This window comes from Arachis duranensis, chromosome 5, assembly GCF_000817695.3.
Source record: "Arachis duranensis cultivar V14167 chromosome 5, aradu.V14167.gnm2.J7QH, whole genome shotgun sequence".
NCBI lineage: Eukaryota > Viridiplantae > Streptophyta > Magnoliopsida > Fabales > Fabaceae > Arachis > Arachis duranensis.
In genome coordinates this window covers 105,096,923-105,111,847 of record NC_029776.3, presented here as the reverse complement: position 1 = coordinate 105,111,847, position 14,925 = coordinate 105,096,923, and the positions used below count along the sequence as shown (strand labels likewise).

At 28.4% G+C, this 14,925-nt stretch overlaps 1 protein-coding gene across 1 annotated transcript; it reads left to right on the top strand.

The window, feature by feature from the left end:
• Positions 1–5,709: 5,709 nt before the first annotated feature.
• LOC107491129 (silicon efflux transporter LSI2) lies at positions 5,710–8,994 on the top strand. Its single transcript, XM_016111896.3, has 4 exons — positions 5,710–5,959; positions 6,256–7,496; positions 7,799–7,988; positions 8,065–8,994. The coding sequence occupies exons 2-4, from the start codon at positions 6,333–6,335 to the stop codon at positions 8,325–8,327; spliced, it is 1,617 nt and encodes a 538-aa protein (XP_015967382.1). The 5' UTR covers positions 5,710–5,959; positions 6,256–6,332; the 3' UTR covers positions 8,328–8,994.
• Positions 8,995–14,925: the final 5,931 nt, after the last annotated feature.

Genomic DNA, 14,925 nt, shown 5'->3' with positions numbered 1-14,925 from the left:
TATTTGTGGGAACACTCTGCTAATATACCTTCATCGACCATTAGATGAAATGTGAAACATTGGTATGTCGGCACAGTGTCCCAGAATGTTACATACTAATAACATTATAGCACAATCTGGTACAATCTGCCACTAACCGTAACATGGCCCCTAATGTATGAATGGGTTACTGAAAGACTGCAATGAAGTTGTGCTGTAGCTTGGTGGGTTCAATTCAATTCGTTATCTCATTTCATTTCAATTACAAAATACAAGGAGAAAAAAAGGTGACATTATCCGGTGAGAGTCAGAGTAATCATGGTGGGACCTATAAAATAGTTGTATGCAGTGCACTAATTAGTTGGGTTTGTCTGAGTTGTTTGGTTTGGCTTGTTGTCCTTCAGAGTCTCCCAATGGACAAAATGTTTCGCTTTCATTGCATGGACTTTAATGATAGGTGGGTGCCAGTTTCATTCACCCACCTGCACGATTAAACTTTTCCTTTGACCCTGTCTCTCTAGTCTCTACATTGCAAAATGCTTTTGATAAAATAGAAGATATTAATCTGGTGTACAACACAGAATAAATGAGGTTTTGTGGTAACATAAATTAACAGGCAATGTTATGGCTTATGATTAAGAAATAATCAAAATCATGGTGACGGATGAATGAGTAGTCAATTAATTAATCCAATATTCATTGGCCCTGATAATGTAGAAAATACCAATAGAAAATTTTTTTTTGGTTAACTAAAAAAAATACCAATAGAATTTCATCTTATCAGACACAGCCATAAGTCCATAACAGAGTAGTTTGCGTTAATGAGCTGTAGTTCAAGTGATAATAATAAATAAATCACCCTCCTTGTTCCTGGGGTTGTGGGTTTGAGTTTTTTTTTTCTTTCACTTTTTGGATGTGAGATTCATTACAGTACCCTCCAAAAACCAAAAACAAACAAGTAACTTAGTTTTAGGCCTTTAAATCTGCAATAATTGAATGGAGTTAGGTTCGTTCGGTCGTTCCAGTTGCACCGCTGAAAAATGACAAGGCTCTATCTATGATTCTATGTATAGAGTATAGTTGAATTGAAATTGAAATAATAATATATTGCACGTGTTTCCCTTGATCTCTCTCTAACTCTCTAAGTTATGAAATGAAAAATGTTGACCAATAAAAAACTCACTTACGAAAATGACAACTCGTATATGTTAAAAATGATTTTCACACACAATATGCATAAGCAACTTTCCAAAATCTTCCAAAGCATATTCTTACTTTGTGGACTTTCTTGATTTACGTGAGTTTAATTTTATACACTCTATATAAATGTGGTCACATACATAAAAATAGTTATTTTTTCAGGTTGACAAAAAAAAAATTTGTTCTGTCATTTTTACACCGAGCACTATCCTATTTCTATTTACCTGACAGTGTTTAATTATATATTATTAACATATTTTTATATTGATAGTAATGCACAAAAATTAAAATCTCTACATGTGTAAAAAAATAATGAGTAAAAATATTATCTTTTGGGTTCTCTGCTTAACTGACCTTATTATTATCACATTAATATATATAACACAAGCGACAAAATCTGATATCACATAATTTGACATTTCTATTAGTATTTGAGAGGTTGAAAATAATTTAATATTATCATTATCTCCAGTTTTCATTCATGAAGTATATAGTATATAGTGTACAACTGGGTTGTTATGTAGACACGTTTCCTTGGAACTTATTATAGCTGTGCCCATATAGCTTATGAATTTGGATCTTTTAAATTTTAAATTTTATTTTAAAGATTAAAATATAATATTTTATTATTTATTTTATATGTGAAATTAAAAAAATATAAAAAAAATTATTTAAAAATAAAAAATTATACTTTACATTTTAAATTAAAAAATTTAAAATTTAGAGAATTTAAATTTATAGTTTATATATTGCGATTAAATTAGTTTAACAAAATTAATTATTGGTAGTGTAGCAATCTTTGAGACTGAATACCATTTTTTTTTTTATTATCACGTGATTAGGACGGGTTGATGTTGAATAGAGACTCCTTTCTGACCACATAACTATAGCCAAACACATATGGTTGGCAAACTTGGAGAACAAGAAGAAGAGAACCTATACTATCCTATTTGAATTTGAATTGGATCGAATTGGATTGAATTAAAACATTTTACACTAACTCAAATTTGTAGAACACTAATTTAGATTAATCGAGTAATCAGTTTATTTATTAACTTAAATAAATATTAAAATTTAAATTTCGTTTTGTATATATAACAATTAATTGATCAATAAAAAAAATTCTTAAATAGAGCAATTTCATAACAAATCTTATTGAACTAAAAAATACTGTAAAAAAAAATCGTAAGAGTTCGCCTTTTAATAAGAGATTAGGATTGGCAATGGGTATGATAGAGTAGGGTTTGGACTCTATCCTAACTCTACCCGCGGGTTGAAAATTTCATTAAAACTCTACCCTACCCTACCCGTGGGTTGAGAATCTCTCAACCCTAAACCTATCCGCACCCTAAAATTCTAAACCCTACCCTACCCGCAAAATATCAAATTTTTTCAAAGTAAATATAAAATTCAATTATTTCGAATTTTATACGTATTAATAACCTAAAAAATAAAAAACTAATGCTCTAAATTACTTAATTAACTAACTAGTTTTGTGGTTGTTCACTTATTACAAGTCATTACATAAGAGAGGTTATGGGTTCAACTCTCACTTCCTTCACTATATAGAGAAATCCGTACCCTATCCGCAAGCATACCCGGACCGTATCCTACCCTACCCGCTGCGGGTAGGGTAGCCTACCCTACCCGAACGGGTTGGGTACCCGCGAGTAGGGTATAAATTGCCAGCCCTATAAGAGATTCTCAAACTTATAAAACGTATTGCATATATTGATTATTTTTAGGGTTTGAATTCGGACATAAAGTTAAAGTAATCTTTCTAGTCAATATTATTTGGTCCGTTTGAAAAATACCAAAAAGTTACTTTTTTATTTTTGACTTATAAAAAGTTATATTAATAGTATTTAGTACAATCTTTTAGATAAATTTTAAATTTTTTAAAAATTTATTTAAGAGAAGTTAAAAAATGTGATTTTTTCTATTTTCAAAAGCTATTTTATCACTCTTATTTAATGCATAACTTTAAAACAAAAACTTTTATAATAATTTTTCAAATACAAAATAATTTATTTAAAAATTATTATTAATAAAAATTCTTATATTTTAAGTTTATTTTTTAAAAGAATTTATTTAAAAAGTTTAGCCAAATTGGCCTTAGAGAGAAAGAAATTAAATTGAATCAGAGTTAGCATTGAGTGAGCAACACAATTGTATGATTCCTGTGTTTTTTTAAACTACTAATCAGTGATTAAAACAATTATGTGCAATTTTTAAACTTAATAATTCGAGCAGTTTATTTTAAACAAAGTACAATCAATGGGCTGTCTGAATCACAATTTAAAAAAGAAATAATTGCACATTAGTCCTCGTTGAAGATTATGAATAAAACAAATAGTTTAAAGTATTTTTATTACATTGTTTATCATAAAAATATAAAATATTGTAATAGAGATAATATAATTTGTTGGTCAGCAGTGGACAATATGTGCCTTCAAGATGGTGATTGGCCTGCCTCCAATCAAAGTTAATTAGACCCACCTTATCTAGCCAGAAACTATGTGATATAAACAAACTTATGTAGTCTATTTCTTTTTAAATAAACCGACAATTCGTCTAATTAATTTTATATTATCCTTTTGTTATTTGAAAATATTTAGTTTTAGGGGAACGCAGCACTCACTCAAATACACATTACTAGTTAATTTAGGGCTGTCAAAAACAGATAGTCCGGTCCATTTAGCTTCCGTCCATTAAATTTGTGAGTTAAATAAATTGGTATGTTTAAGTTTATTTTATTTGTAGGGTAGAATTTTTTAGTTTGAATCGTTTATGAATGGATTAAACTGGTCAACCCGTTTATTATTTAATTTTATTTTAAAAAATAATTTTTTAGTTGATGGGTCAGATTTTCAGGTCGGATTTTCGGGTCGAATAATGAGAAATATCAACTAAAAGTACTGTTTTTTTTTTAAAATGTAAAAAAAAAGGCCACCCGTTTAGTTCGCGGACTAACCTATTTAACTCGTCATTTTTTTCGGATTAATCGAACTCAACCCATTTAACCTGAAATTTAAACGGACTTAATTTTAAAAGTAAAATTTATCCATTTAAATAGATAAATAGGCTGGTCTGATGAATTTAACCTATTTTAACGGTCCTAAATTAATTATAAAGTATTTTTCTTACTAAAGGGAAAACATGCATGTAAAATTTACGTATATTAGTTATATCTTAATTTATCATTCAAATGTTCTTTCCCTTACTCAATCTCCTTCAACAATTTCATAAATCTTCAAGTGTGACCACCATGTCATCTTCAATGCTATTTCATGTGTCTCAAGCCCAATTGAATAAGGTTCTTTTCAAAAGGATTCACAAGATTTTGTTGTTACTTGCACTTTCTTATCTTCAAGTTATACTTCAACTTTTATCCTTAATGTTAATTATTTTTTAGTTATTATAATAGAGATCAAGGTATCTCGTGTGTCCAGGTGTAAAGTTTTGTTATTTTACACAATCAAATATTTTTTTATGCACAGAATTTTATTAATTTATTAATTACTAAATCACGTCATATTATTTTAATAATCATATAATCAAATTTTTAAAAATTAAATATCACTAAGTATATAATCTAATAATTATATTCATTTATATTTTCAAAACTATAATATACATAAAAATAAAATATTATGATATCATATAAATCCACATATTATAATGATACAAAAATGGTAGACTTAGAAACCGCCCAATAAACCTCACTTAATTCTAATAATAACATGTTATATTAGATAGTAGAAAAAATATACGAAATTAATTTTTAATTAGTCAATATTAATTAATTTTAAAATTTAACTTTATAATTTAAAATTTAAAATTTGAAATTCATAATTTAATATTTAAAATTTAAGATAAACTACATAATTTTAAAAAAAATTGATAGAGGTTGACTAAAAGAATTAGTTTTTTAATAGCATTATTTTAGATTCTATTAAGTTCTTAATAGATTATCTATACATAAATTTTTCTTCGTCATTTTGATTACGTTAATACAGAAATTTTCAATAGGATTTTGTCAAAGTGGTAAGTATACCAAACTATTGAAACCAATAAGCAAGTGATCTATGATGATGATAATTATTTTGAAACAATGCTAAAGACTTAATATAAAAACTGGCATGAGATGATGACATATGTTATGAGTTGCATTTCTGTTCTTATTGTCAAGTAGCTGTTGTTAATGCCCCATGTTCTTTCTGTTCGATGTAGGTATCAAAATTAATTTTATTTTTTATGACTATATTCAATTTTATGGCCCACAAATGTGCACACACCATTAAATAAAAAAGAAAAAAATTGCACAAAAATTTGTCGTCATTTATGTTAGAATTTTGGCATTGGAAGTTGTTAGAGAATTGTCATCTATGGCTGTGTTTATGTGCATAATATTGTTTAATTTATTTTTAAGGAGTATTTTATGTTATTTTAATGATTAATTATTTAATTCTTAGTATATATATAGCATAATTAAGATATAAATAATGATCCATATATCATTGACCATGTGGCTATGACGTGTCTTCAAAAGTTTCAGGCTCAGAGTGATGCACCAAACTCCTCTCTAATTTTCACCACCACCATTTTTTTTTGGCATATATTTATTTATTTTTCTCAATCTCAATCCACTCATAACCATAAAGGACACTCTTCCAAAAAGGTTGCTAGCTTTTCGTGAATATTTGATTGACACAAACCAATCCAAAGACAGCATATATGGGTTTTTTGAATTGAGCCATGAAACATTTTCCCTTTTGAGGTAAGTACATACAAGATCAACTATCTAAGTTGTTTGTTGCATGTTGTTTTATTACATGTTTTGTGTAAGATTTTATGCATGTCTTCGCTTCTAATTTTAATACTATTATTCAATATTGATAGAGTTGAATAAGTTTGAATTCATGGAAGAAAAATGGTGTTATTATCTTTGAAAAACTCATACATAGATCTATGGTGTTGTTATCTAGGGTCAACAAAATGAGTTGACTTTGTATGAAAACAGTGGAATTTGAGCTATGTTCATGCAATCTAACTATTCAATTGCCTTTTCAACAGTTGAGGAAATTTGATAAAACCCCTTTTGGTTTTGGAACTGATTCTTACTTGTTTAGCCACAAAAAGAGAAGAAAAAAATGGCACTAGCTTCTATTCCAAAAGTTGTGTTAGGCTCACTAGCCTTTGCAATTTTCTGGGTATTAGCAGTGTTCCCAGCTGTTCCTTTTCTACCAATTGGAAGAACAGCAGGATCATTGCTTGGTGCAATGCTTATGGTCATATTTCGAGTTCTTTCGCCGGATCAAGCCTACGCGGCAATTGATCTTCCAATTCTTGGCCTTCTTTTTGGAACAATGGTTGTGAGTGTGTATCTTGAAAGAGCAGACATGTTCAAGTACTTGGGGAAATTGCTATCTTGGAAGAGTAAAGGCCCAAAAGATTTGCTTTGTAGAATCTGTTTGATTTCTGCAATTTCAAGTGCTCTTTTCACCAATGACACTTCTTGTGTTGTTTTGACTGAATTCATATTGAAAATTGCAAGGCAGCATAATTTGCCACCACACCCTTTTCTTCTTGCACTTGCTTCAAGTGCTAACATTGGTTCCTCAGCAACTCCAATTGGGAATCCTCAGAATCTTGTTATTGCTGTTCAGAGTAAGATTCCATTTGGAGAGTTTCTAGTTGGTGTTCTTCCAGCTATGCTTCTTGGGGTTGTGGTGAATGCTTCAATTCTTATATTGATGTATTGGAAGTTGTTGTCTGTTCACAAAGATGAGGAGGATCCAAAAGCAGAGGTTGTAGCAGAGGAGGAGGTTAATTCTCATCAGTTTTCACCGGCTACAATGTCTCATTTTACTTCCATGAATTCACAAGAGTGGAACATGTGTCTGGACAATGTTAGCATTCAAAACTCTCCTCAAGTTCAGACCTTGAGAAACCGGGCATCTCCGAATGAAGGCGAAATTTACAGGGTTCCTAGTAGCATTGTGGATTCCTCGAGGAACTCGAATGCGTCGAAGGAGGCAGCGAATGAAGTGGCTGAGAAGACTAGGGAGGATCATAATCACGTCAAGGTTGTTGAGGCAGAATCAAATAGTTTTGTTATGCACTTTGCAGAAGGAAGAATGGACTTTTTGGATGAAAAGTGGAAAAGGGTTTTGTGGAAATGTTGTGTTTATATGATCACTTTAGGGATGTTGATTGCAATGCTTTTAGGTTTGAATTTGTCTTGGACTGCAATCACAGCTGCACTAGCCCTGGTTGTTCTTGATTTCAAAGATGCTAGGCCATGCTTAGAGAAGGTAAAACCTATATAAACGATTTCGACTACGTTTGATTTGCATTCTCATTTTCCATTTTCAATATTGTCAAGACAAAACAGAAAGTAAAAATAGTATAAGATTTAACATTTTTCATTATTTTTCAAGTTTTTAATCTCGAACTGAGTTCGTGGCATGCTGATGTGTCACATAATATGACACATCAGTAAAACAGTAATAGTTGACTTACCTAATTTGAACTTTTTACTCATTTTTTTTTTACTATGTTTTCTGTTAGAAGGTTGTATGGTCTCTAAGAATGTTTTACTCTCTTGATGGAACAGGTTTCCTATTCACTTTTGATATTCTTTTGTGGAATGTTTATCACAGTAGATGGGTTCAACAAAACTGGAATTCCAAGTGCTATGTGGGAATTGATGGAGCCATATTCCCATGTAGATCATGCCACTGGCATAATAGTACTTGCACTTGTTATACTAGTCCTTTCAAATTTGGCTTCAAATGTTCCAACCGGTAATTAACTCAATAATTCTAGGACTTTTGTTCTAGCTAATTTCATAATAACTCTTGTTTTGATTGTTATATATAGTTCTGTTGCTTGGAGGGAGAGTAGCAGCATCAGCAGCAGCAATATCAGCAAAAGATGAGAAGAAAGCATGGCTGATACTGGCATGGGTAAGCACCATTGCAGGGAACCTCTCACTATTGGGATCAGCTGCAAACTTGATAGTGTGTGAACAAGCTCGTAGAGCACCAAATCTTGCTTACACCTTAACCTTCTGGAACCATCTCAAGTTTGGTCTTCCTTCCACTCTCATTGTCACTGCTATTGGTTTGACTCTCATAAGATAGATTATATTATCAACATCAATTATATATAGAATCAATCTTCTTGTAGAAATTTATACAACAGTAAAGTCACTTGTATACCCTACCCATTTTTAATCATTAACTTGAGGTTAAGGGTACGTGTTAAGATTTGCAATATGTACTAAAACAGTGTCTGGGAATTTAAATTTTATCAGATTATATTTCTGAAATTGGCAAAAATACACTATGTTAATCTTGTAATATTTTTTTCTCATCAAATGACTTATCATGTCGTTAAGGAATAACATGGTGTATTTTTGTCTAATCCATGCAATTAAAATCCCAAAAATTATTTTAGTACAGGCCACAGTACTAAGAAAATATGGTGAAAACTCAGATGAAGTCGACTTCACGTGAAGTTGATATTGAGAGTGGTTAGATGAAAATTTAATCAAATCAGTCAAATCATCTAACTGCTCTCAGATATCAACTTCACGTGAAGTCGACTGCACCTAAGTTTTCACCAATATACATATGTGTAAATGAAACATGGATTTTCTGTGCTTTGACTTTTCAGTTAAGATCATTGATCATGTCTGAAACTTGGCATGTGATGCATGATGCATCATTGCAATGAAATCTCAAGTTCCAAGGGATAAGAGCTGATGATCTCATTTTGCACTTGAAATCAGTTCATTCTTAGTTCTTACTATGCTTCAAACTTGACGGAAATTTAATTTAAATTGAATTGATTTTAACATTTTCATATATTTATTCCCTTTTTTCTTTTTCTTCTTTTATTTTTTTATTTTTTTTAATAAACCAAGATTAAATTTGATTAGCAGTGTTTTTTATTTTGAAATTTTATGAAACAGTTTTTTTTAAATAATTGTCCATTTTCTATTTTTATTTTTCACTTTCACATAATTGTAAAAACAAAAAATAATAAAAACAAGGCAAGTCAGACTTATCATGAGATTTTTTTCCTTCATATAAAAGCAATAAAACTATAAAAGCATTTTGTATATATTTGAATGAATCAATTTTTTAATGTGAAAAGGTTGATAAAGTAAAAAACAAATATTTAATTATTTTAATTTAAATAATAAAATTTACATATGATAAAAATTATATTCAATGATAATTAAATTTTTATTTTCTTATTTTTTATTTTAGATGTTTTTTTTAATCAATAGAAAAAATGATAAGAGTGGTAATTTTTTGTTGGTCATATTTTGTTGTCAAATGAATTTAAATCATTTTTAGATATTACAAACTTTTTTTTTGGTAAAAAATATTACAAACTTACTAATATCATATTCACATTTCACACACACAATATTTAAGGATTCTATTTATTATTTAGCCTAACCAAATTTTAAATCTAGATGTACTTGTTATAAGATATACATGGATGATTATGTTCTTTTGTTGTTTATAATAATTTAAATTTTATTTTAAAATTTATTGTTATTAATAAATTACTGTATACATGAATAGGGGGTGGCAAGTAGGGCTGGCAATTCATACCCTACCCGCGGGTATCCAACTTGTCCAACCCGTTCAGGTAGGGTAGGCTATCCTACCCGCAGCGAGTAGGGTAGGGTACGGTTCGGGTATGTCTGCGGGTAGGGTAGGGTACGGGTTTAGGGTGTACCCTACCCTACCCTACCCGCACCTCATATATAACACATATTTTATAAAAATCTCTCTATATAGTGAAGAAAGTGAGAGTTGAATCCACAACTTTTCTTATGCAATGACTTATAATAAGTGAACAACCACTAAACTAGTTAGTTAATTTAATAATTTAGAGCATTAGTTTTTTATTTTTTATGTTATTAATACGTATAAAATTCGAAATAATTGAATTTTATATTTACTTTGAAAAAATTTGATATTTCTGCGTGTAGGGTAGGGTAGGGTAGGGTTTAGAATTTTAGGATGCGGGTAGGGTTAAGGTTGAGAGATTCTCAACCCGCGAGTAGGGTAGGGTAGAGTTTTAATAAAAATTTCAACCCGCGAGTAGGGTTAGGGTAGGGTCCAAACCCTACTCTACCCTACCCATTGCCAGCCCTAGTGGCAAGCAGGGAAGTTTGTCCCACTTCCACAGAAACCCGCCCTTTGGCGGGCTATCCCACCCCGCCTAACTGCGAGTTAGCAGGTTGGCGGGTTAAGCTCGCCAAAACTTCTCTTTTTTTTACTATTAACTACTAAATAATATATATAATTTCACAATTATATTAATAAGTTTATAATTTCTAAAGGCAGAAAAAAATTATATTTTTTATATTCACAAACATTAAAATCTTTGTAATTATAAATATCTAATAAATATAATTATAAATTAAATTTTCATCCAAAATATAATTATAAATATTCTCTCCAAAGTAAAATAAACATAATCAAAAACATAATTATAAATATTATCTCTAAAACATTATAAACATAATCTAAAACACTCAATTTTCATCTTCATATTTTTGTAAATTGGGTTAAAAAAGTTGAATTTTGACAAAAAAAATTACTAAAATACTCTTTTACAAAAAAAAAATTAAGTTCGGCAGAGAAGTCTAACCTATCAAAACTCATAGTTTAAACTATGCAAATTAGACAAATTTTTCCTCTTAAACAGTTTCAATTTTCCAATCCAACTTATTTTTTTTTACAGATTACGCGAATCGAGCCGATGGATTAGGCCAGTTTGTTGCCCAATACACACGGATAATCACTTTTGAATGACAAGGGACATTGAGTTTGGGCCTTAAAAGGTGACACGTGCGTGGTTATGTATAGGAAGCCGCATGTGGGACCATGGCACGTGCGACAATGGCCATGGCCATAATTGCTCCATTGATTCATCTCCCTTCACATTTGCAATTTGCAGCATCATAATATAAGATGCTGTTCCTATTATTTTGTTTTCCTTTTCACCGTCAAATTCTTCTTATCTAACCATATAACTATGCCTTGCATCATCCTTGTTTAATGTTTATTATTATGTCTACAATCATTTTATCTTTTTTCCGCCTTACTTCTTATCGATTATTTTTAATAACAAAAGTAAATTAAAAGACACACAAAAAAAAAGATGTACATTGCATAGATATAACATTATTTCATATTTCATCCACTATTATTATATGTTTCCCACCTTCCAAGCTCGCATGTCTCACCACCACATCATCTAACATCACCATGTCTTTCTATAACATTTTTTTAAATCTAAATTGAATTGAAGTTCCAATGTTCTCTTCTAATTGTAAATCTCTTGAATTATTGCTCTACAATTTTCTTTGCTTTTTAGTATTTATTATTATCATAAGATATTGAGCGCTTTTGGGTGTTATGTTAAGGAAGGAATTAAGTATAGTTTATTTTACATCTAATATAGACATGAATTAATTTGACAGCTTCAATTGAAATGGAAGCAAACATGATGTGTACTATGAGCATGTAAGATTGCTTGCACGCAAATATTGGAAACACAATAACCTTAAATGGATTATGGATGGAACACATTGTGATAGTTTCTTGCATGATTTGCCCGCCACTTAATATATAGTGGCGCTATTATGGACCTATATATATACACAATCAATTTAATAATAAGTACTTTTCATTGATTGTTGTAACATCCATATACACACTCAGAAATCATACCCCATTCATATACTTCCACATATATACTTTGATTTCCGGAGCTTCTATTCAAATATATAGTGCATGCATGTACGCAAGTTTTTTAACCAAGCACTCTCAATTTTCTTCTTGGAACGATAATTTTTGAAGCTTCAAAATATCCTTGAAATCATATATATATATATATATAGAAAGAGAGAGAGAGTTTGAGTTACGATTTTAGGCGTTTGTTTATGAGAACAAGATAGTAGGATAAGACATTGAAAATAGGATAGAATAAGACATTGATGGATAGAGATATAAAATTTTGTGTTTTTGTATTTTATTTAGTGATAAACTAGAACAAATTATAAAAATCTAATTTATTCTATTTTTTTCATTCAAAAAATTTGAGATAAAAATATAATAATAAAAAATATAATTATGAAAAAATTAACCAAAATAATAAAAGAAAAAATAAAAAAATTAATGTCTCTTGTGAGTCTTGTCCTTCCTATCAGGACACAAAATACACTAATTCAATGTCTCTGAATATATTGTTTCTGTCCATATCTCTTATGTAAAACACGATTTTGTGTCTTTATATTCCTGTTTCAATGTCCTATCTTTATAAACAAACGCAGCTTTAAGGTCAGGATTTGCATAATTTTTATATGGGAAAGTATGAGGAGCCAATGAAATATTTATACAATATGTACAATGAAGGTTTATGGAGTATTAGAAATATAATTATTAGTGTTACATTTTTCTATCAGTTAAATCTTTTGGGATGAATGGTATCATGACATGGTATTAAAATGCTAGATCTGAATCCCTTGTACTCGAATGGTTATTCTAAATAATATAGGAGATGTTCATTTCATAACTTAATAGCCATTGTACACATTATACAAATTGTCCATTGTCTCCCTAGCGGGATCCTTTTTATATTCCTACGATAATCAAAGAATATTTAATTTTATAGGCGGTTTAAAATTTCAAATAATTTGTTACGATGCATGTAAGATCAATATGTATAATCTTTATTATTATTATTATTATTATTATTATTATTATTATTTAAAATATTGTTTGAATTAGTAAATAATATAATTTATTTTTAAACTCATTTTAAAAATATAAATCAATAATAAAATTAGATATACTAACATATATATAATGATATTTAGATTGATAAATATATCTGGCAAATATTTTGTTCCAATTTTATCATAGTTGCATATAAAAAAAAAAGTAAGAAACTCAAGGTCCAAAATTGTGTTAAAGTATAATTTTCTTTTTCTATGGTATTCTATGGGATGTCAAATAATGTTGACTTTGATGATTAAATTCATTTGGACACAGAATTTTTTTTGAAGGAGATGCTTTTGAACTAACTAATCTTAGTACTCACCGGCTAAATAATAATAATTCAACAATAGTTATTATAAATATTTGAATTTAGTACCTTTAACTTATATATATATTTTTAAAAATTTTTAAACTATTAAATCATAATTATTTTTGTATTAATTGTTTTATATAAAAAATAAAAATGACCTGTTTAGATGCTAGTAGTCTAGTACAGATTAAAGTTGATGTAATGTGTAATAAACAAATAAAAGTAAAGAAAACTTGCATACTTTAAAATAAATTTTCAAATAAAATATATTTGAGGTGGGATGTAATAATTAGGGATTACTAAGAAAGGGGGAAAATGCAATAAGGGAGCCACTTAAATAAAGATGTCAAAAATGTCTTTTTTTAAAGATGTTTTTTAAAAATTAAAATTTAACACATATAATCAATTAAATTATATTATTTTTATTAAAATTAAAGTGGACAAATCAGTTTAGCACAAAAATTAATAAATTAAATTTTGAATCGGTGTAAATTAATATTTTTTATAAAAAATTACTATAATATCCCTATTATAAAAGACAACTAAAATATCCCTATTATATATATTGAAAAAATTTCAAATAATTTGTTATGATGCATGTAAGATCAATATGTATAATCTTTATTATTATTATTATTATTATTATTATTATTATTATTTAAAATATTGTTTGAATTAGTAAATAATATAATTTATTTTTAAACTCATTTTAAAAATATAAATCAATAATAAAATTAGATATACTAACATATATATAATGATATTTAGATTGATAAATATATCTGGCAAATATTTTGTTCCAATTTTATCATAGTTGCATATAAAAAAAAAGTAAGAAACTCAAGGTCCAAAATTGTGTTAAAGTATAATTTTCTTTTTCTATGGTATTCTATGGGATGTCAAATAATGTTGACTTTGATGATTAAATTCATTTGGACACAGAATTTTTTTTGAAGGAGATGCTTTTGAACTAACTAATCTTAGTACTCACCGGCTAAATAATAATAATTCAACAATAGTTATTATAAATATTTGAATTTAGTACCTTTAACTTATATATATATTTTTAAAAATTTTTAAACTATTAAATCATAATTATTTTTGTATTAATTGTTTTATATAAAAAATAAAAATGACCTGTTTAGATGCTAGTAGTCTAGTACAGATTAAAGTTGATGTAATGTGTAATAAACAAATAAAAGTAAAGAAAACTAGCATACTTTAAAATAAATTTTCAAATAAAATATATTTGAGGTGGGATGTAATAATTAGGGATTACTAAGAAAGGGGGAAAATGCAATAAGGGAGCCACTTAAATAAAGATGTCAAAAATGTCTTTTTTTAAAGATATTTTTTAAAAATTAAAATTTAACACATATAAACAATTAAACTGTGTTATTTTTAGTAAAATTAGACTGGACAAATCAGTTTAGCCAAAAAATTAATAAATTAAATTTTAAACCAGTCTAAATTAATATTTTTTATAAAAAATGACTACAATATCCTTATTATAAAAAATAACTAAAATATCCCTATTATGTATATATATTTTGAAAATTCTAAATCCTAACCTACAACGACAAAGAAGAAAAAGGTTAGAATTTAAAATTTTTAAAA

What these genes read in the sequence shown, in the direction of transcription:
- LOC107491129 (XM_016111896.3), top strand. Translation starts at nt 6,333, where the DNA reads ATGGCACTAGCTTCTATTCCAAAAGTTGTGTTAGGCTCACTAGCCTTT. An exon ending in CTAGGCCATGCTTAGAGAAG is followed by an intron (nt 7,497 to 7,798) that starts GTAAAACCTATA and finishes TTGATGGAACAG; the next exon opens with GTTTCCTATTCACTTTTGAT. An exon ending in GGCTTCAAATGTTCCAACCG is followed by an intron (nt 7,989 to 8,064) that starts GTAATTAACTCA and finishes TGTTATATATAG; the next exon opens with TTCTGTTGCTTGGAGGGAGA.